Source organism: Dermacentor andersoni, chromosome 3 (assembly GCF_023375885.2).
Source record: "Dermacentor andersoni chromosome 3, qqDerAnde1_hic_scaffold, whole genome shotgun sequence".
NCBI classification, from domain to species: Eukaryota; Metazoa; Arthropoda; class Arachnida; order Ixodida; family Ixodidae; genus Dermacentor; species Dermacentor andersoni.
Genome location: NC_092816.1, coordinates 50,609,882 through 50,633,489, shown reverse-complemented (window position 1 = coordinate 50,633,489; position 23,608 = coordinate 50,609,882). Strand labels below are relative to the sequence as shown.

General features: G+C 48.3%; 1 protein-coding gene across 2 annotated transcripts in view; it reads left to right on the top strand.

Annotated features, from left to right (window-relative positions):
- Positions 1–21,937, top strand: part of LOC126548301 (uncharacterized) — a 244,681-nt gene extending 222,744 nt beyond the window's left edge. For both annotated transcript variants that reach the window (XM_050196461.2, XM_050196454.3), the window contains exons 7-11: positions 7,727–7,930; positions 15,896–16,130; positions 18,267–18,439; positions 19,679–20,251; positions 21,740–21,937. In XM_050196461.2, the coding sequence (XP_050052418.1) occupies positions 7,727–7,930; positions 15,896–16,130; positions 18,267–18,439; positions 19,679–20,251; positions 21,740–21,799 (1,245 nt within the window). In that variant the 3' untranslated portion in view covers positions 21,800–21,937. The remainder of the gene's footprint in view (positions 1–7,726; positions 7,931–15,895; positions 16,131–18,266; positions 18,440–19,678; positions 20,252–21,739) is intronic.
- Positions 21,938–23,608: the final 1,671 nt, after the last annotated feature.

Sequence of the window (23,608 nt, the reverse complement as noted above, 5' to 3'; positions counted from 1 at the left end):
TCCCATGTCCCAAGTTTCAACAGCAAATGTGGACATTGAGCGATTGTCCTTTCGGCACGGAAAGGTTGCTCGGGCCGTGGAGTAACACGTCTTTACAGGGATCGGCTCTAAAGGCTTCAATGTAAAAAAAGAATGGCTCCTGGCACGAAACTGCGGCTCTAAGCTACGCTGGCTAGTTCAAATTCCTCTTCCACAACGCTGCCGCCTACAAACGCGCTCTTGCTCATGAATGGCCGCTACACGCACAATTTGACAAACTTGCGCGAGCAATGTAAGAAATGCTCAATTACAACCTTACGAAAGTCGAGGTAGAAATTCTGTTGCCTTCCCTTAGCGGTCGTGTTAAATTCGATATGTTCATTGTTTAAATGGAATTGAATACGACACGTGCTTTGGTGAGGCCTGTGCGTTTTACCGCTGCGTGGCGTTGTGGCGCCATCTAAGGACGCAATCGGCAAGTGACTGACGTTGCTTCCAAGATTCCGCCGCACACCCCCCCTTGCATCTCCTCCTTACTTTCTTTGATCCCCCCTCCTTTCTTTCTTGCGCGATCATACAAATGACATACAAGAGGCTTCATACAAGCCCGCTAACCACTGACACAAGCCAGTGTAAACGCTATGCAAAATATGTCAGTGGAAGAAATGAGAAAGCTAGTAGGAGAAAATGAGACGTTAAAGATGGTGTGTGCCAGTAAAATGTCGCATCGGTCCGTGGCGTTTACAGCCCATACACGTTTTACGCAGAAATTTGAAAAGCATGATCTCTAGGCGAGCGCTAGTTATGGATCCTGTATGAAACTTACAGCGTTAAAACAGCTATTCCAGGCAGCGTAGTGTAACATTATTTCACTCGCGTTGTTGTTGTTGTTTTTGAAAACCAACTCGCAGGATTTCGGCCCAGTGGTTCAGTACGGTCCGTACCTGCCAACTCTCCTGAATGTTTCGCAAAGTTTACGAATTCTGGCCCGTTCTGCGATTTTACGAATGTTACATCAATTTTTTTGCGAAATACAGATCCTCTTCGCGAAAATGTTTTGAAAGAGGGGATGCCGCGTAATTGCCACAAAACGCACCCCCCCCCCCCCCAAAAAAAAAAAGAAGTTCCGATGTATACCGGCGCCGCTCTCTTGAGAGCGCAAGATGCAGTATAGGAGATGGGCACATGCCTCGAGTAAGTTTATTCAAGCCAAATTCCACGAGCTGTCAAAATCGACAGCACCGCAGTCGCTGATAAATCCACTGAAGCAACGTTGTCAGTAGGACCGGCAGGAACAGCGATTTGCTGATCCAGCGGGCGCGCGCAGTGGCGCGAGTCAATAGGGCTATGAACTAAGGACTCTACCCTACGAGGAAGACGCCCCCGCGCCCAAGCGCAAATGAAGGCTTTGGTATCCTGTCTCTTCGCCGAATAGCATCACGCATACTTCGTCATCTTGCTCGTCACCTCGCTGTACCGACACCTTGCCCTGTGCGTCCGCCTGAGTTGTTTCCATTTCGGCACAGCTTTTGCAGACGGCTCTGTGCGTAAGCATAAACATTGGTAGACATTTACGTTGAGACCCGCGCAGCGCATAAGCACAAGCACTGCATGAGATTAGACGTCGCATACGGTCAATACAGGCGTTGCTATAAAAGGCTTACGCTGAGGGCAGAACTGCACGGCAGCGACTGGTGTGGTTTTCGACATTTTAAGACAGAAGCAAGACCAGTCAATTATTTGCTCAAGTAACCAGACACACTACGGAGGTTATACAAAGGCGTATTTCCGTGGCGCTGGTTTTTAAAAATGGCTCCAATGACATGCTGGGAGTCCGAGGATTTTTGTATATTGAACGCTTAAGTGAAGGCATAAAGTTTCTAAATAAATACCCTAGAGGGAAATGTGGCGCTAGTCTCTACGGGGGCTCTCATGAACGTTGCCTCAACCTACATTGGAATGATGAGAAGTATAGGCTTCGGATTGACTTCGATCGTTAGTCTAATGGCGTTTGCTTGCGGCGCAGTAAACAAAGCTATACTCAAATATCGCGTAAAATATAATTTTATTTCTTCAGTATGTTATATTATGTACAACACGCTACATAAACTTTGTATGAATTGAGATGGAAGCATGGTTTACTATGGTTTATCACCAGGGCACACCAGGGTATGCATACTCGTGCGATTCTGTTCCCGATTTAACGCCGGAGAATAATAATTATTTATTTTTGCAACAGCAATAACAACCGTCCATGTAGTTATATAAAAATACTCATCAGGTATTTATGGAAATAAAAATGTTGTATTGTGAGAAAGTGCTGCGCCCTTGAGCGGAATGCTACAAGTGTCGTCTGCTACGACGCCTGCTCGCTGCAAACGCGAGACTTTTCTCGCAGACGACAGGCATTTGCGAACTCTCTCGCTCTTTCGAAAGGCTGCGTCGGCTGTCACGATTGCTGAACGTCTTCAAGTACTTTTAAGCACATCTGCTGCAGTGCTAACTAGGACGCTAGTTGCCTCCTACGAGTATGCTTCATCATATTTTATATTGACGTACCGCTTCCGAAGCGTTACGGCGTGGCTTTGCACGTACCCATTTTGCGACACTAGACTACAGCCAGGAAGCAGCAACCTTTCCTACCACACGTAAGTTTGTGTTCTCAAAGTCCTAAAACACGCATTTCAATGAGCACATAAACGAGCAATGCATAATGAAGCTCTAAATAAAATTTGATTGTCAAGCCACTAGAAGTACAACTGTCTCTGTCTTGTATCAGTAGTGCCTTCTTTTTCCTATTCTGAAGTTTCATAGAGCACGCAACGCTACAGAGCCAACCTAACACACTTAACAAACCAAGGTACAAACGCTCAAAACATGTTCTTTCAACGTTTACGGTGCCGTCGCTTTCTCGTCAGGGCTTCGACACCACACCGCGACACAAACATCGTCCCAGTCGCTGGCCCAGCGCGCTATCGCCACTTCGCGCAACATAACAAAGGCAGAGAGCTTTGCGTTGCACTGTCCCACTGCAGGTTATAGCAATTGCGCTTGGAGCGAAACCAAAACTGCCAAAAAAGTACTTGTAAACTAGTTCGCCAGTCAACATAATGCCACTCCGAAGCCTGTACTTCCCATCATTCCCATGATGGTTGAACGATAGCAGCGCCAGATTTCTTTCTAGGTATACTAATAGGAAACTCTATGAGTGAAGGATTGTCTGCGTCTTACCAGGCTAGTCTCGCTTGTTAGGTAGGCAGAATCCTGTCTCACTAGGTTTCGGGCCTTGCACATACACAATAAGGAAAGAAGAAAAAAGAAATTGACCCGCCATCCCGGCCTTGCGAAAGCGGATGTCCAGCGAAGCTGTTGCAAAACCACCATTACAACTACTGAGGGAGGTATGCAATGCTTTTTGATGAATCGGATGCTTCTTTTGAGTTCCTTCTTCATTGAAACGTATGTTGTTCTGTGTGTTGTATGGGTGATTTCAATGAATGTATGCACTGTTCGCTTCACTTCTCTGAGCGCTTGTAGCCTCTGCCTTACGGCGGTATGGCCCATTGCATCTTTGGCTTATTTACGGGGGTATAAGACATTGAATGCTTTGCTTGTTTACGGAGGTATGAGCCATTGCTGACGGTGATAGATGCTTGTTTTGAGCATGTTCTTTATTGAAACGTACGCTGTTCTGTACGTTGTATCTGTGATCCCAATGAATGTATGCACTATTCGCCTCACCACGCTGAGTGCTTGTAGCCTGTGGATTACGACGGGGATGGACCAATGCATTTTTGCTTGCTTAGGGGGCATGAGCCATTGCTGATGATGATAATTTTTGTTCGCGGAGCATGAGTGATGACATTTTTGCTTCGCTTAGGGGGGTATAAGCCATTGCTGATAATAACTTTGTTCACGGACTGACACGAAAAACGTCGACCACCGAGAGGCTAACAGCTTCGCTGTAGAATAAACGCATTTGTACGCATAGCCATTAGTATCTAATGAAGCGCGTCGTTGAAGCTTCAGTTCGCTTAGATTCTAACAAGTGCATTGGATATGGATCATTCATTGTGCGTGCGTGCGTGCGTGCGTGCGTGCGTGCGTGCGTGCGTGCGTGCGTGCGTGCGTGCGTGCGTGCGTGCGTGCGTGCGTGCGTGCGTGCGTGCGTGTGTGTGTGTGTGTGTGTGTGTGTGTGTGTGTGTGTGTGTGTGTGTGTGTGTGTGTGTGTGTGTGTGTGTGTGTGTGTGTGTGTGTGTGTGTGTGTGTGTGTGTGTGTGTGTGTGTGTGTGTGTGTGTGTGTGCGTGTGTGTGTGTGTGTGTGTGTGTGTGTGTGTGTGTGTGTTTAGACGGTGCCCCGCATTTTAAGCCGCTGTTTGGCTAACCCGTCCGAAAATTTCTGGCCGCTACTTGAACCGCTTTGATTGATTGCCGGTATTTTCACAACTTGCAGTCCGTTGTTTCTTTCTTTTTTGCGTGTATGTCTTCTTCAACCTTTAACTTAATCCTTTATACTCGGGCGTGACGGTAAACTTCTGGCTGTGCATTGCATCTCAAGCTTTCCAGAATCTCGTGCTCTGTAAGGAAACAAAATAGCAAGAAAATGAAAGCGCGTAAAGAAACATTCTTCCAGCGCTGGTATACTTTAACTTGAACGGTTGGAAAGGGACGAGTGAAAGCATTGGCGGTGTTTTACATAAGATGGATGCAGCGGAACCTTTACCGCGCTCGGTTCGTGCCAGAGTAGCTGCAGGAAGCGCAAGAGAACAGGACTAACTGTAATAAGGAGCCGTCTCATAAGATGGCCTGAACGGTTCTGTACACGTAAAAAAAAAAATACGAGGAAGACGAGATAACTTACGGCTTTCACGTGCGACTGGCTCGAGCTGGCAGGCCGCTTCAACTACAAAATAACGCTGGACACACTTGTTAACGCTCGAGCTTGTACTTTATGCATGGTTAAAATCGATATTGGTTATTCTTTTCTTTTTTGTGTGTGATTAAAGGAAAGGTTGGCGCCTTTAGTGCCGCCGGCTACTTCCCAGCGCTGGAAAAGTGAACTGTAGCACTGCTGTGTGCTGGACGCGTTGTTATGCGAACTTTCAGCAAAACTCAAAGCAGAAAAAGCACTTAGACACACCCGGGAGAGTGAAATGTTACGAACAAGTCCCGCCCAGGAGTAAAGGAAGACACAGAAGGGAGTCAAATGAGAGTAAGAGACACACCCAGTTCGGTAAAGGAGTGAACGTGCACCAAAAGAAGCGGGTGACAATCTTGGCCCTTTCATATAGTTTCCTCCATCTTGCGGGCTTCCGCAGAACTGAATTGCCGGAAGAGTCTCCTTGTTACCAGAGACGAAATGGGTAATTAGGGTTCTTAAGTGCCCCAAAAAACTCTTGCTAATGATAGATAACTGCGCACTAATAAAGAGAGAAATTTTAGGCAGAAAATAGGTACAAATAATGGAAACCTACCACGTTTTGTCACTGTGTACTAGGAACATCCCACGTTGTTGCCTTATGCTAGTAACGCGACACAAGGTTGCAATTGTACAAATATTACGAGTAATGTGGAGTTCACGCGTGACCTTTGCCGAGCTTGAGTGCCGTCTAGTCATGTTTGCACGTCGAATTCATAGCAAAGCGCAATGGTCACCAAACACCAATAAGTGATAAATGAAAGATCACGGTATACCTCTGCAAGCAGCGGTTACTCGCTTAGTGGTACGTGTCAAAAGCTCGTCTGTGAATATCCATTGAGTAGTCTTTTTGTTGAACCTTGAAAAAATTATTAAACAGAAATCAAGCGAGTAAATCACACTTCACATTAATGTGTCGGTCTTGACTGTGCGCTGAGGTTCTGGTAAGCCACAAAGGAAGCGAGAACGAGACTGGTGTCGATGCCAGCTTCAAAATCCTGCGCCAGCTCCTCAGTGACATCAGGGTATTCGGTATCGCCTGCTAGATACCACCCAAGTGGTTACTCAATAAAAGAAAACAAATTCGCTGCGTTCGAAAATGAGCGATATCTAATCCTAACGACATTTGTGGACTCTTATTTCAGAAAACAACTTCAAATGCGTGAAAACGTCATGGAATCTTTACACTTACAATTACTTCATTGCTGGTTTCGTATGGGCGCCAACGAACAACACATCTGCTTAAAGCATGATTTCCCTTTCAAAACTGTTCTCGAGTTCGTCTAATGCGCCTTTAGGATAGCTTGATGTTCGGCATGTGTGGAGCCGCTATGCAATGCAAATTTGAATGTTCAGACCATTGCTCAGAATTTAGTTTTCAGGAGCGGAAGCCAAGTGCCTTCTCTCAAGTACATAACAAAAGCGACATGAAAGCACTGGCAGTATCCGGGAAATCGCCGGTAACGTCTCCATAGGTTGAACCCTAACATAAAAGTTACGCCAACATACAAAATTCAGCGCATCTGTGCCACTCTTCTGCACAGGTTTCTTCTTCCTCTTCTTCTTATTCTTGTTCTTCTTCTTCCCCTTCTTGTTCTTCTTCTTCTTCTTCAGCAGCCATCTTACTTCTGTCGTCATAGTCACCCGTCATGCCCCTCTTTCTTTTCCTCTTCCCCTTCTTCCAGCACAGAGTATACGGCTAGAGGAATGTACCTCAGGTGTAGCTCTCTGCACTTCGTATCATTGTAGGTTTGTCTCTTTCTGAATGTTCCTTTTCACACGGCTCGGAATGCTTCAGGCTATACTAAACGCAAAACGTGTTAACGCCCGCTCAAACTGCGCATAGAAACATCCGAAGGAGACGTTGATTTCCGAACAAGTGATTAACTTTCCAATGGTGCTCGAAGTCAAGCAAGTGTTCCCCTGTTTTGGCAACCCCTGCTTGTTATTGAAAAGCAAGCGCATATAAGACCATAAAGCCCACACTTTGCCGCCGAATAGATGAGTTCGTGTTGACGTTACTGCAGTCATTCCTCCGTAAGAGCTACACCTACGCTGTTCATATTCTAGAGTCAGTTTCAACCACGAACACGCTAGGCTTCTCTTATTGACTTAATCGTGCGCAGTTATTAACCTGAAAAATTTAAGAAAACGAATTAAGAAAGGACGTCTAACAACAGCATAGATCTTAAGGAACCCGAACTACTGTGAAATCGATATACTAAGTCAGCCACTTTGCCAAGATTGCTGAAATGCTGATAGCGAAGCATCGCGGTGTGTTGGGCATGTTGATATGAAAACTTGATAAAATTTTTGCGCAAGCAGACAGGGTCAAAATTGAGACGCAAACACCACGATGGCTTAATGGCTCGGCCCAGAGCCAATGAGACCCTGTTACTGTACAATTCAGCTCATTTCAAACTTGCAAGTAATGGGTACAACCAATTAATGTCTTGGCAATGCCATAAAGAAGTCGTGTCATCATAAGTTCCATACAAACTGAAGAAAACAATCTGAACGTTTGTCCCCAGCAGACTAACGACAGGTCGTGCATATATCTGTAGCAGCGTGTTTGGTAAAGAGATCCTATACACACGGCTGCATGAACGCCGCAAGGCTGGGCAATTCAGTACAATTTTCGTCATTTCTTGCTGTTAATATTTGATTAAAGCGGCTAATTTCATTGTTCCTGGGCTGAAATAAAGAAGAAAATGTTTTGCGCGGCGGTTTCCTGAGCACGAGGGCAGAAATCGCCCTTTTGGACAGAATATACTGGCGCGGAGTGTACTGTTGATGCATTGTTTGAAAGAACGCGCTCGTCGACCCCAGGTGGAGACCCTGCAGAGGCAGCTGCGGAAGCCGAGCAAGAAATCGCAACCCCGGGCCATCCCCGAACTGCCCGAAGGACGCGAGCTGGTCGAGGAGCAGCTCCAGGAACTGACGCAGAAGCTGCGCCTGCTCGAAGGCAACCTGGGACAGACCGAGCGTCAGGCGCAGAAAGTGCGTCGCGAGTGGGATAAAAAGATGGAGGAGGTATGCGTATTATATTCTTGCGTCACGGCGTATCCGATAGTTTCCGCGTCTCGCAGCCCCACACAATGTCACGGTTACAACGTGCCGCGTCAACAAATGAGCCGAACTGAAGATAGCCACGGTCGGTTACTGAACTTGACACTGAAGAATCCAGTGCATTTGGCGCCAGCGTCCTGTCCCGCGGAAATTCTTTAACGAGCGTGTTAATCAACAGGAGCATTCCGCACTCTGCGCTAGCTCTTATTGCTGCGCCGCCAACTACGGCTTTTTTTTTTTTTTATCCACAGCGTACGATTACCGTAGCCGACGTCCCATGCCCAGATTGACGCTAAAACAAAATGCTGGCTTCTCCGCATGGTATTCGTTATTGTGGAGAAGCCAGCTCTAACGAAGGCTTTGTGGCGCTAGAGAAGCGAACGCTACTGAAGCGTGCTCCGGCGCGCGGGATCCAGTATAGTGGAAAAGCAAGCTTTAGGGAACACATCGGTGTGCGCATCTGAGGCGGACGTCGGGAAGCTGAGCTCGTTATCGTAGATAAGTCAACGTTGACTAATGCGCTAGCATACACGTGCCAGCGAAGTGAGTCTCCCCGAGGCGGGCTTCTCCGAACAATGTCTGATAAAGTGGGGAAGCCGATCCCGATGAACGCCGCTTTTGAATCGCGCAGGTGTTCCGGGCTGCAGTACTGAAGCGCATATTGTGCTCCGCGCGCGCGCGAGCGTTCATGTGATGCAATCACCGTGCTGTATTATTAGTGTTATCAATAACGTCATTGGAGGTAAGCGAGTTCAAATACACCTGCGACAGCCTTCACTCATTTAAACTATAGACGGTAACAACCTCAGAACTACATGGTTATAATCATGTACGCCCGTGAGCAAAAGTATACGGACCAGGAGGTGTGGGATGAAGCCGTTTTTTTTCCTCTGCGTGTGAACGCAACTTTAACTTGAGGACTGCAGTCCAAACTTGACATTGCGAACTTTTCAGTGTAGTCGTTAATTACAGTTTATGTTTGTTAATTACGAAGAAATTCCTTTTCTTCGGTGACCCTTTGGTCCGTATACTTTCGCTCGCGGGTGTGCGCTGTCAAATTTAAACCCAATACACAAAGTGCACAGATACGCCAGTCAATTTGGTTCGCGTATTTGCCTGACTTCAATCGTACACCTCGGCCTTTAGTTTCAGGTTTCGGGATGAAATCTGAAAGTCTATGAAAAACTTAATGGATGATCTTAATATCACTGTTCCGCCATAGTTAACATCTTAGCTTGAAACAACTAGCTTTTATTTTCGTATTAGCCTAGCATTTACATTAGCAGAGAAAAGTAATTAACCTGTGAGCGGACACCAGCAAGCTAGGCTCTCTTGCAGAGCTAAAGGCCTGGTGCCTGCGTTCTTGTGGGAGGACCTCGTTTGCAATTGTTAGGTTATCACTGAGTATAATGATTAAACGGCTCAAGGCTCTCCAGGCATGGGGCAGTTAAGGACGCGATAACAATGACATACGTGAATGACGACGACGAAAAACACAGTACGATGACAACAAATGCTCGGCACTGACGACGATGGTACGACAACATCTGCGATTGCAGTCCGACAACAATTGTCATATCTTGTCACCACATACCTCACAGCCTGCCCAGAAGCGCTTGCCCAGCCTGCCCAGTCTTGACCTTGTTCAGCTGTAAAGAATAGCGCTGCGTTAGAGCGCTAGACAGACAGCATTACGCAACCAACGTATCTCTGAAGCTGTCTTTTCTTCAACGTGGCTGCTTTTGCTGCGCGAAGCATTATATGAAATCAGATAACACTATCGTTTCACAAGATCTCCTGTTGGTTGGGCGGCTTGATTCACTTAGTTATCAGGATGTGACAGGACGCGAAATGATGTGAAGAAACCACTAGATAGGAAAGGCATTATTTCCTAGGCACTCGCCACCAGGTGGCCGAAGCGAACGGACGTGCGTCTTTTCGTCTCCGACAATCAATGCCTTCCTTCTGTTAATTTGGGCCTTAGGGCCCGAAAGTCGCGTACACCGTGGCCATGGATGATGCAGAGGCAGCATTCGACGTTCCATTACCCGAGGACATGGAGTTACAGCAGTTTGAAGACGCCCTCACACCAGAGGATGTGCTAACCCTAACGTGCACCTCGACTGACGCCATGGTAGACACCACCGCTTCGAGGAAGACGTCGCTGCGTCCAGACGTGAATCATTTCGCTGCGCTTGCTGATCCTGAGCCACCAATTGATAGCAAAGGCAAGTGCGATTATTTACTCGTCTGAAACGCACTCGTTGTACCCACCGCCAAGCGTGGGCAGAAACACGCACGCGGAACGCTGTCAGCGATAGCTGCAGTTGCAGCAGCTAAACCGAAAGCTGCGGTTCGTCATGGCGTCTCTCGCTACAACGGCAACGCGATGCCAGACTCCAACGCGTTTGACTCGGATTCGGCGACCGCTCACGAAGATGACAGCGAACAAAGAGCGTAGCAGACCGTCACTTATAAAGGCCGCGATCCAGGGAAGAAACAAGCGATCGCGCATGTTCAACGCCCTTCATACGCACACACTGTGATCCTGAAACCTCGAGAACCACGCAGAATCATGGATGAAAATTTCATTGTTATCGATGAAGCAATCTGGAATCAGATTCACAACGCTCCCTCAGCGCATAGAAGGGAAGCTGATCCGATCGTTGAGATCGGAGTTTTGGACAGGAGTAATCAAATAACGGTTGACACCTATGATCGTGACACGCAGGATGCCCTTCTGACTTTAATACAGCTTTCAATAAATGACAAGCCAACTGCATTTCAAGCATACGAGGCCATACAAAGGGATCAAATCCGGGGCATTATCTGCAACTCAGGGGAAATGACTGCCGAGCAGCTTATGATGAACCTGCACTGCCGAAAATGCGGCATTGTCAGCGCTCGCCCCATTGGGAAGAAAGGCACAGCTGTAGTCACTATTAAAGGGACTAGCGTTCCGCACAAAATCGTGATCAGGTATTTCACAATACGAGCCTGCCCGTTCAAGTCGCATGCGTGCGCTTGTAAGATGTGCCACGAATTAGGACACGGAAAACAGCAGTGTCCGAATTTTAACAGCCCGCGTTATGTCACATGCGGTGGAAAGCAGCATGGCAGTGACGACGTCTGTCCCAACCAGGAGCCTAAATGCCACAATTGCGGAAGTGGACACATTGCAACGGCTCGAGACTGTCCCCAACGCACAAAGATCAACCAACGGTTGCACGTGAAGTCAAAATACCCTCAGAAGCCAAGCCAGAAGTCCATGGAGTCACAACCGCAAGTTAATGAGCGCCTTCAAGAGACTGACTATGAGACACAACTTTTGCCCTGGGCCTCCCCGCACTTCATCAACTCCTGCGGTGCCGCCGGAAAATAAACCGCATTTCGACTACGGCAAACATACCTTTGGTAATGTTGTCAAGATGGCTAACAGCGAAGCATTAGAACAAGCGAAAGCAAGTCACGCTAGGATTACAGGTCAGTCTGTCTCCGCATTACTCTTGGCAAATGAGCGTGCACATGTTCACGGACAAGCCCACGAAGCCACTTCTCGGCACCTCACTTTCGGTGCACCCAAGCAGAGCCAGAATAAGCTGGTAGAAACACGGCCAAAACCACAAATTGAGCCTGATTACGAGGCTATCTTCTCTGCATGCCTGACACTAATGGAACACAACATCATGTTAAGGGTACAAACACGCATCCGAAGACTCACCTACACAAAGCTCGACACTGAGCCCTGATGTTCGAATATGGCTAATTTTACTGGATACCGGATTCAGCTCACGCCCGAAAGAATAATAATTGTTTTTTCCGTGTACATACGCCCAGAAAACGCACGAAGGAAGACTGCGCGCCTCTGTAGACTTCAGCTGCATACCATACAACATTTCCTGAAGATGTATCCCATGGGTACAATGCTAACCTGTAGAGAGTCTACAGGTTAGCATTGTACCCATGGGATACATCTAGCCTAATACATGTAGCCTGGAACTATAAGTGCAGAACGCAAGGTCGTCGTATAATGGAAGAGTTTGACCATTATGGGCCAGGCGCTCTTTAATCTGCCGCAATCAGATACGGGGCTCGGACAGTACACAAGGCTAGCAGACACGACACAAGATTGGTCCTCGAGATTCAGGACTTGCCAATGGAAACTTCTAGAGGCCCCTCTTGGCAGTGACCATCTTCCAGTTGCCATCGCAGTGAGAACAAGTGTTTCCTCGTGCCGCCCGTCGTCTTCCAAGCGCGATTCTACGATTACGCACTGGGAGAAATCTCGGATGCTGCTAGAAGAAAACGGCCCAATAATCTTGATTCCTTAACGCAGGGTATATGACGCTTGCCAAGCGCACAGCAACTAAGATGCTGCGGAGTTCTTCGGACCAACCAGATCCAGATAGGCATCTCCTGCGTCTATGGAACCGCAGGCTCAGTTTTTCAGCTCAGTCTTCTTATCGAGCGAAGGGGCACCCCCGAACACTACGAAATAAACTACGCCCTCTACAAGAGGAAATCGACAAGTATACGGGAGAGCTAGCTTCCGAACATTGGATGCAGGTGGGCTAACAAATCAATGGATTGACTAAATCAAGCAGCGAGTGGTCTGTATTGAGATCTCTTCTTGGACACCGTAAAACCTTGGACGGCGCAGCCAATGTTTCCCTGAATGAAGGCATCACCAATGCCGAACTCGCAGAAAAAGCGGCAGACATCTTTTTTTCCCAGTCAAATAGTACCATAAATAGAAACTATGCGAAGGACGATGCCCAAGACGGACACGACAATCTGAACCAGTCCTTCACGGCCAGCGAGCTCGAAGACTCCTTGCGCAGAATGAGCACCCGTGGCGCGCCAGGGGTTGGTGGAATCACGGCAGCGCAGACCAAAACCTTGCCTAATAATGCAAATTTGCTTTTCTGGCGGGGATTAATCGTATATGGAAAGAAGGAACTCTCCCACAAGAGTGGTGCCATTCGATTGTTAAGCCTATTCCGAAACTGAGCAAGCCACCGAACTGCCTGGGAAACGTTTCTCTCACGTCATGTCTGTGCAAACTTTTGGAGAGCATGGTAAACGCAAGATTAACATGGTGGTTGGAAGTAAATTGTCTTCTGCCTCACACCCAGTATGGATTCCGGCCTGATCTTTCTACTCATGATATTATGCCCCGCCTAAAAGAGGACGTACTCGATACCTCGTCCTCGTGTACTCGCATGGTTGTTGGGGTGGACGTCCGGAAAGCTTTCGATAGCCTTCCCCACACCTCCATCATACAGGCGATACAAGAAATGGGCATCATAGGCAACATGCAAAACTTTGTTCCCGCATTCCTGCAGGATAGAACGTTTCAAGTTCAGGTATGAAGTAGGCAGTGAGCTCAGCTCCTATCATCATAACTGGGTTGGAGTCACACAGGGAGCCTTAATCTTCCCATCATTATTAACATCTTCTTAGCAGCTCTTCCTGCAAAACTAGAGAAAATAACAAGCATTCAGCGTGCTATTTACTCAGATGATGTGACGCTATGGACTACAGGAAGCTCCCTGGGAGAACAAGAGGAGGCCCTGCACACGACGTTAAATAACATCGAGAGCTTCACAAGGAACATAGTGCTTACGTTAGCACCGGAGAAGACCGAGTTTGTCGTTATTCATGGTGGCAAAACGTGAAAGTTGAAGGACCAGGAAAAAGTCAACGTCCATCTCTCGATCGGACAGACTATCCATTCTAAGGAAGCGGGTCATCCGCGTACTCGGAATGTTTTTGGCCAAGCAGTGTATATCCACAACGTGGTTCAACCAAACACTAAAGGACACCAAGCAGGCCACCCAAATGCTCCGCAGGATTACCAACCGTACGAGGGGCGTTAAAGAAAAAGAAACCAGACACTTTCTCGCATCCTGTACGGCGCCCCGTCACTCGAACACTGCTACGTACGCTGGAACGCCTCAAAAACGAGGCAAGGAGAGTAACGACTGGAGTGTCAAAGTATACGCCACTCCCTGCACTCAAGAGTTGCTGTTTTTTGGGTGACATTGCTGATCTTATTTAAACGTACGAGCATACTCACCTGACACACCTCAAGTCCACAAACGCGGGAAGGCTCATTTTGATTAAAGTTGGGCATGCTATCTCTACCCTTCCTGCACTTCCACACATATCTCACCCTTGGGGGCACGTACCGATTGCGGACCCCAAGCCACTGTCGAGGAACATGGGTCAAGATCAATTGGCAAGGAGACAGGCCCACGCCAAACGCCATGAGAAGTATGCCCACCAACTACGCGAGGGCAACGACCATATAGTCTTTGTGGATGCTTCTATTGGAGGACCAGGGGAGGAGCCAATGCTCACTACGGCGTGGACAAGTACGGAAGCAACCGAATGGGGCAGTAAACTCCACCTCCCGAGACATATCGTTCACAGCTCTGCTGTAGAACTGCATGGCGTCCTAGGTTTTGTCAGCCAGGCTGAACACACTGCTAACAAATTTCCAAGACATGCTAAGCACCATTACAGAGTGTTTACGAACCCTCAAAATGCATTTAAAGCTTGTAAGGACACTCGTACAACCAGTGCTGTGGTCCAACAACTCCGCCTCCACGTGTATCGTCTGCATGACCAAGTTCACGATTTTCAGTTACGCTGGATCCTGGGCCCCACGGGTATACCAGGAAATTAGGGGCCCATCGACTAACGCACGCCACGCTACAATCCGCGCAGTCGAAACTGCCCGAACAATTACTGAGCAACGTACTTGAAGACACAGAAATACACAGTTAATGATACGATCCCATGGAAGCAATATCCAAAGCCTAGCGCCACCGGCGCAGCCATCTCCTCGCTACATTGATGGACATTCTTCCCTTTCCCTCCCAGGCTGCTACTCGTCGGCAGCAGGTTCTACTCCGGCAGGTACAGACTGGCACCCTCCTTACTCCCTTCCTCGTGCAGCGTTTTCGCAGATAGGAAGACTCTCGATCGTTGCCTAGAACATTGTGAGCGGGCACCTTCAGCGCCTCCAACACCCGGGCGGAACTCCCAAACTTAATATCGGACTTCCCACTGTATTCTAGCCCCAGGCAAAGGGCCCTTGCTTCGCTCTCAACGGAATGGCGACCAATCTCCCTAAAGACCTGGGCAATAGCGAGACACAGCAGTGTTGCAACCGGCAACGAGCTCTGGCGGTCACTGTACGAATTCTTGGATGATGCTGACGCTCCAGCCACTCGGACCAGACTTCTTCATGTCGAGCGTATCATCGAAAGCACCATACCTCATGTAGATAATCAAGTCTCCCCTATCACTCTCTCCCTAATCTTTTCACCCCCGCCACTGCGGAAACCATTTAACCGCAGCCCGGGCAAAAAATGTCGATAAACACATGTAAACAGCAACAACGTTCTTTCCTGTGCCGTGGTTTCTTCACATCGTTTAGCATCCTGTCACACGGTAACAGCAGGGAGCTAGGTTGTTAACCTGGCTGCACCGCTTAATGGAAAGTAAAGAGAAAGGAAACACAGGCTCCATATCCAATAATATCATATGAAGATATAGGGCGCCCGCATGTTCGCATATATCATATGGAACTTGCCCTCCATATAATGTATGGAAACACACGCGCTTTCATAGCGGATGTCCATACGTTTGTATAATCGTGAACGGCTTGCCCCATAAAGTACGTGATTCAATATGGAATCCCATACGTTCATACGGGCACTATTTCGACAATGCCCCATATTATTTAAGTATGTCGACATACTGGGTCTTACGTCGGACTCCCATATGTTCTCGTGGGATGAGTGGAGGAAACGCTTCTAGGTTGTCTTTTTTTTTTTTTCGAACGGGTTCTTGTCGGTTACATTCTCTATTTCTTTCGAGAGAGAGAGAGAGAGTCTGCAAGGAGCCTCCCATGCGCAGGTGTACCAGCACCTGTTCGAGAACAGGTACCTGTCGCCGGAGGACGCCTTGCGCGAGAACTGGGCCGACTCATCGGCGCCCCGCATCCTGGTATCGCGGACGCAGGACGAGGGGCGCTCTGGCGGCTCGCTCAGGGTGCGCGCCGCCAAGTTCATGCCCTCGTCCCGCGCCAAGAAGAAGGAGGAGGCCAGCAACAACGGGTCCATCATCAAGAAGTCCTCCTCGAACACCTCGCGTGAGTATACGGGCCGGTGGTGCGGCGCCCTCCGGTGCATTATTTACGCGTATAGCATGCGCCAGGGTAGCCAGTAGCCGCATTATGTAGGATTTTATTTTCATTTTCCATTCTTTATGCGCTTAGTCGCTGGCTGGCCCGGCGTCCGGTCTTCGTTAGCACCACTTCCAGCCGCTCTGTTGCGCAAGTGATAAGAAGTAGACAAGAATCGAAGGACATCTCGTGTGCTATACCTCAAACCTGAGAGAAATACGACTGTCATTTTGTATTTTAGATTCTTTTTTTCATTTCATCTACGTAATGTTGCACTGTGTAAAATTCTAAGTGTTGTATTACTTGAATTGGTGAAGGTTGACGTATCTGCGTTGTAGACCCATCACGTAACGGCCTGACGGCCAACAGTATCGTAAATTAAAGACAAAGACAAAAAGTCGGTTTAATTTCGAGACAGAGAAAAGAAAGAAGCGATAGGCAGCTAACTAGAGGAGAGTCTGGATGGCAAATTTACGGAGAGCGATATGGAAGCGGAGTCCACGCGCCTGCATGCACTCGCAGCGTCATTGCGTCCTCTCTCTTTCCGATCTTTCAACAGAAGGTAATCACAAACATCACAAATTACGGTCCCAGGTATCAATGGATCTTCCGTTCAGCTCGTTTGCCCGTGAAATTTCGCGCAGCGGTTCCATTTCAAGCAGGTTCAATAAGATCAAGGGAAGGTGCAAGACGCTCTCACTATTTTTACCAAGGACCCCACGGTGGTGGAACAAGCGGCAATTGCTCTAGCCATCAGGAATAATAAGTGGGCCTTCATTTACAGTGATTCGAAATCCGCTGTAAAGTGTTTTGATAAAGGCTACGTAGCTGGAGTTGCAGCTAAACTTTTTGAAAACATTGTGATTATGACAACTGAAATCCGATGGTTTCCTGCGCATATGGGGAAAGTGGACGAGACTCGGGTAAACCTCAATGAGGTTGCTCATGACTTGGCACGAGGACTTGCTAACCGTGACAGTCACAACCGAGCCGTTCACCATCATGCCAGGGAATCTAGAGATCATTTAATAACATACAATGATGTTACCAAACATTACTATTTAGGACGCTGACAATTCCCATTGCCACATTCGAAACTGAACAGGGCTCAGGCAGTCTCACTGCGCTTATTGCAAACGGGTACGTATCCCACACCGTACACCATTAATAAAATATATCCAGAGAGGGAGATTAAGATGGATTGCAATGATTGTAATGGCATCATTGGAATCAGACATATGCTGGCGGGGTGTCCCGCGACTCTCCCCAACCTCGTTGAAGAATGGACACAGTGGGAGAAAAGGATTCAAAGCCCATTGTTTCAGGACCAACTAAGGGCAGTCCAGAGGGCCCATGATGTCGCTGAAAGGCTTGGCCTGACAGTGCCAACGTGGGAGCGGCCCGCCGTGGCTTGAGAAGTCGAGCCTCCGGACCTAATTACAATAAATGTTTTCACACACACACGCACGAGCAGCGACTGTGCGAATTTCAAGATGGCCGCATATTGCACTTGTTATAAAAGAAAAAAAAAAGCTTCCTTCGTGCTCCTTCCTGCCTCAGTGGTCCTAGCGTTCGTTTTCACGTTACGAGCCTCTGCTTACTCTGTCACCTATAAGTCTGGCTTAATTTACTATTTCGCTTTGTCTTAAGCATCCCTACAATAGCGTTAATTGATTGATTGATTGATTGATTGATTGATTGATTGATTGATTGATTGATTGATTGATTGATTGATTGATTGATTGATTGATTGATTGATTGATTGAGTGAGTGAGTGAGTGAGTGAGTGAGTGAGTGAGTGAGTGAGTGAGTGAGTGAGTGAGTGAGTAATTCCAACCTCTATAATACACAACCATGGAGGCTATAAAAAACGCCGTAGTATAGGGTTCCAAATTATTTGTGACCCCCTGTGGCTCTTCACACTGCACCCAAAGCTCCGTACACCAGCGTTTCTTCTTTTTTCACCCGGTACTCAAACCCGCGATGTCGTGCTGAGAAGCAGGACTGCCTAGTCACTGGGCTACCGCTCCAGTGGTCTCTTTCATCAGAGCTTTAGACTTTAATAGGTATCTTCAACAAAGTGTGTTTCTCTATCTAACGCAGTCAACAACGGTGCGGGTAAGGCAGGCGACGAGTCCGATGACACGACAAAGAGTTCGGACTCCAAGGAGATGGAGGACACTCGCACCGCTTCCAAGAGCCGCCGGAGCCCGCTGCGCATCATCGGAGACTTTCTCGAGTCGCGAAAGGGTCGCTTTGGAAGCACGCACAAGAAGGTACAAGGCCTGCATCGCCTCTCTATACCATGACGCGGCTTGTGCATAGAACGATTGTTAATCGGAAATACGCTCGTTTAATAATGAAAGCCCACTATAGTAGACTAGTGCCGGTGTTGTCCATCTCTCTGTATTCACTTGAACTTGAAGTTGGATTTTCGACACCACAATCGTATATAGCCAAATGTCGCACATTGTGCATCATACCTGTCAGGGACGGGCAGCAATGTTTGACATAAAGGGAGTCACAGAGAGAGTTGTAGCATAAAGCGAGTCAGTGCGATTACCGTAAGAGTCTTTAGTAACCCTTTGACAGACGGCGAAAGGATTACGTTGCAAGTTACGGCAGTTAGTCGCTTTGCAGCCACGAAGTTAGTTATGAAAGTACGTCGTAACCCGCCAGTGCCTTAACGGAAACGGCAATTAGTGCGAATGGGATTACAAATCAAGGCGAGTTATAGGGCGAGAAGCACACCACGATAAAAGACGACAAAGTGAACACACACGGTTTAGCGCGAGCTGTAGCGTTTCTCGCGCTATATACCACTCCTTGAGAATGCTAGATCAGCAAGACCATATTGCCATCCTGAACTATGCATGAGCTCGACGCAAGCCGATGTGAAATATCGGCAGGAATCCATTGCATACGTGGTGATTGTCGACTGAATTGCAGTGTCGGAGATTGGGCTGTAGTTTGTATTTCACGGTTAAACTTATCAGCGCAGACACAATGAACACGGCAGACGGGAAATTACACAGGCAAGAGTTTGTTTACGTCGTTGCCCCTTTGTCTTCTTCAGTGTTTCCGCGCTAACAAGTTTGATCATGATTTGCAGGAACGCCGGGAGTTTTATCCGGGAGATCGCTCCGACAGCACACGTCCCTGCAGTTACGATGATAGCTGAAACCGCCTATCGTCATTTTACTGTTGAACATATAGACGTAATAAATCACCCGGGACAAATGCTGTTAATTACAGGGACGGTGTATCAGAACTAGAATAATGTATTCTGTATTCATGGACCTTAGTGCCGTTCTTTATTTGAACTCGTAAAGAAACGAATTTGTGTGCTTGTAGCTATATCTTTTTACTGTGGCTAAAGGCAGGATTCCAAAGAAGAAGAAAAAAAAGAAAAGCCGCGAATCTCTTGCTTCTCGTACAGGCTAGTTGCCCCGATACACCGCGACGCTAAACACCCTTTGCTGCCCCATTCCACTATAATTCGCTTTGCTACGCAGTCATTCCGGGGCCGATCCGAGTCCCAGAACAAGCGTCTCAAGGCGCACCACGGCGGAGGCGGCGGCGGCGGTACCGGCGCTGCCTTAGCGACGGTCGGCGCTACCGCAACGGCGGCCTCGTCAGCCGACGCCGCCTCGCTGCTGTCGGCCGAGGAACAGCACCTGGAGCTGCCGTACCTGCAGCTCCAGGAGCAGGAGTCGCGCCTCCCGTCGCCGGCCGTCGAGCACCCGCCCTCGTCGCACGGGGCAGCGCTCGAGGGAAACGGCCACCCGGCGTGGAGGTCGGGCTCCTCGCCGCCGCCAGAGGATCTGGCGTCGCCCGGCGGTTCCGAACCCCGGGGAGTAATAGAAGGAGGAGGGGGCCCCGGCGAAGCCAAGGACGGCGACCACGCCGCCCTCGTGGCGGCCGTGGTGGCCAGGAACGAGGAGCTGCCCCTGCTGCACACGGACAGCGGCAGCTGCTGCTCCGAGGACGACGCGCACAGCCTGGGCAGTGGCTCGAGGCTGCTCTCCGAAGACCCCGACGGGAACGTGCGCTGTCACATCGACCCGGAGATCATGGCCGAGATCGACGTGGGTACACGCGCCTTCGAGAACTTTCTTTTTTCCCCGCTATGTGCGGGCGCCTACCCAGCGCGATCCCTTCCCGGGCTGAATGTGCTGCAACTGTATAGAGTACTGTAGCGCTGCTATAAGGTGGCACACGCAGGCACACTGGCACATAAACACGGGACACGAACCTTCCGACGTGAAGCTTTCTTCTCCGAGTCACGTCGGGTTTTCTAGTGGTGTATCTCGCGATATATTTCGGCGTTGTTGTGGACCGATTCCGATGGCAGAGCAGTCTAAAATTATGTGCCACTGGTTATGAGCATTCAGTATCAACACTGAGGCCACTAGGTATGTGCCCCAAGGGCCACCGCGTATGTGCCACTGAGTATCTGTCGCTGGGATCTTTGTGTATATGCCACTAGAAATGGGCTACTGGATAGGTGGGTATGTGCTCCTGTGGCCACTGGGCGACTGGGCGTGTGCCACTAGGTATGTGACCCTTGAACCCATTAGTCGGCGTGATGTTCCTTGTATAGGCATGTCTATCTTTAATTCATTATAAAGGTTGCAGCATCGGCAGGCAAAGCACTGAAGCGATAGCAATGTAACAGACAACTGCACGAAATAAGATTCGTAGTATTGGCTATACAAGCTGTAACAAACATTCGCTTACTAATATGTTAACAAGCCGGTTGTCACGCTAGCAAAGCAAACATGAAAAGATTTCTCTCTCTCTCTCTCGATGACCGCGGACAATCGCTGTCACAACGCTGACGTGTTGAAGCGTGCCCGCAGCGGCCACCGAACGCGCCATGCATGCAGCCTCTCACTAAAACGCGTTTACAAAACATGAGATTACGCGGCCTCCAACACTAGGCGCGCCAGAACAGTGCATACAAAGCCACCATCCATCTCGGCTCGCCTCACTTTGCACTCGCTCGACGTTAGCCCCAAGACAAGGCATGCGCCGTGGCGCTCGGCTGCGCAAGGCGCAGCCACGGCCGTGCTAGAATAGAAGACGCCCGCTCACCTCCCCACCTTTCGTGTCCTCTAGCACAGTCCCCACGTCTTAGGATCACCTTTATTTCATTCATTCATTCATTCATTCATTCATTCATTCATTCATTCATTCATTTCTGTGCAGCGACCCTAATTTAAGAATACATGGCTGTACTTGCATTCACACTTCAAATTATCGCGAAAGCTAGTAAAATAAAGTTGACGGTGAATTAGGAATTAGTGCAATGTTCGTAATTCCGGGTGAGTTTGGTGTGTATCGAGTATGTTTTCCTCTTGCATGTAGTCTATTCCTATTTTCTCATACACCTTGTATGCTATTTTCACAGCAGGTCTCCACGACAGTTTTACGCGGTGATCTGCATTGCTAACTTTTTCATGCAGTTCATTTTAAAGAGAAATCAATCATAAACCTTCCCTTGCCTTAGCGTTGGGGCACTTATGCTTGCCTGTGACTCACTGTGTTGCTTTGCTCTTGTTTTCTGGTTGCAGGCCTTCGAACTGATGGCGCAAACCTACCTGAAGCGTCATGGTCACGACTTCCCTTTTTGAAGACGACTGTTGTTGTTTTTTTTTTTCTCGCACCCTTCTTGTACAAAGGCACAACTTTTCTCACGTGGTATATCTGTTTATCTGCCACCGTATTTTGAATACGACGACACCTAAAATAAAATTGTTATTCACAGCTGACGCGCAACAGTGTTTGCACAAACAAGATTTGTCTACCTATCCCTTTCTTCTGCTTGAGCAATTTCCGTTTTCTTTTCTTTTTTTTCTCTCTCCATGGGCAAACTTGCCCTCCTCGGGCATCCGTGCCAGTGCGCATTCATACTTTCGAAGTTAAACTAGAAGCAATATTCCAGGAAATTGTGCTTCTGATGTACCAGGCGCAGAACACGATTGACGTAATCTTGTCGTCTTCGGCATTCGAAGAAAGCAGTGCAGGAGGTTGCTGGAAAAAAAACTGAGCCCGTATTCACAGAAACCTGTCGTAGGTAAATGACATCCAAAAATTGCCAGTGCTGCGGCGGCCGTCTCGTTATCACGACGATCACTTGCACGACTGGGGAGCATCTTCGCACGACTGACGAACGGCTGGCAAGGGCGGTTGGTCGGAGTGTGGACGCAACGACAAAGACGTCGGTAGAGTTTCCGGAGCGATATCTCTTGATGCGCGTTTTTCGAAAAAGAATACATATTCTTGTTCCATTTGGTATAGCCGCAGAACGAAAACATCCTGCTCCTCTATCGCAGCTCATCATCCTGTTCGTGGTTTGCTACCCTACACTGGGAAAGGGTAAATGGGCTATGCAAGTTGATGGAGGACATAGGGTGAAATAGACTCGCTCATTCAAGCAGTCACGCGTGACTGTCTTTACTGCGCCTTCGAAACTAACGACAGTAACCGCGCACTTGATATTATGCTTCGTGGGCGGTATACTGCTGTTTATCTTGCCATATCATTGTTAAGAGGCAAAGGTGAAGCAATTGCATAGTGTATCATGCGGCTGTCCAAGGCCTGAAATTTGGTTCCCCTACCGTCAAGCCTTTCGGAGCCCGGAATCCTAGGAAAAAAAAACGAAATTTCACCACAACCATTTGCATCCGCAATCAAACAATCAAACGAAAACGTGCCATAGTGGACACTTCCGCTTACAAACAACACGCGTCTCAACTCGAATTTCAGTCGAGAGTGAGAATTTCACTTTACACTGCCGCACAGCGCCGGTCCAAGTCCGGCATGAAGCCAATGATCATCAGCTACTCGCACCTTCCAACAATGGCTGCAGTTCTAACTGCAGTGTGCCTCTTCTCCCCAGGCTTACAGGCGAAGTGGGAAAAAAATTGAGCTTTCTTTAGCAAATTGATCTTAAAGGGAAATTGAGACATCTGCCCAATCGTAGCAATTGCTACAAAGGAAACCCATATGGGTTCCTTGAAAGAAAAGCCTCTTAAGTTGAAGAAAAAACTTCAAAGCTTTTGTCTCGAGGAATCCGTGTGGGTTTCCTTCGTAGCAATTGCTACAATTGGGTGAATGTCTCATCTTCCCTTTAAAATTAATTACTTCTCTCCACCTTGGAGGTTTCCGCAGAACTATTACCTCAATATATTGCCTTTGCTTCGAGTAGTTGTTGACAAGTTCGACTTCGCCCTGCCATCCACTAGGCGCCTGGTCAGCTCAGATGGTAGAGCGGCTGCCCTGGATAGGTGGTGGTACCGGGTTCAAGTCCCGGACCACGACGAGTGTTACAGCGAAGCTGTATACCTCTACCGTCCAAGGAAATTTTCGTGTTTACCCGCCGTGGTTGCTCAGTGGCTATGGTGTTGGGCTGCTGAGCACGAGGTCGCGGGATCGAATCC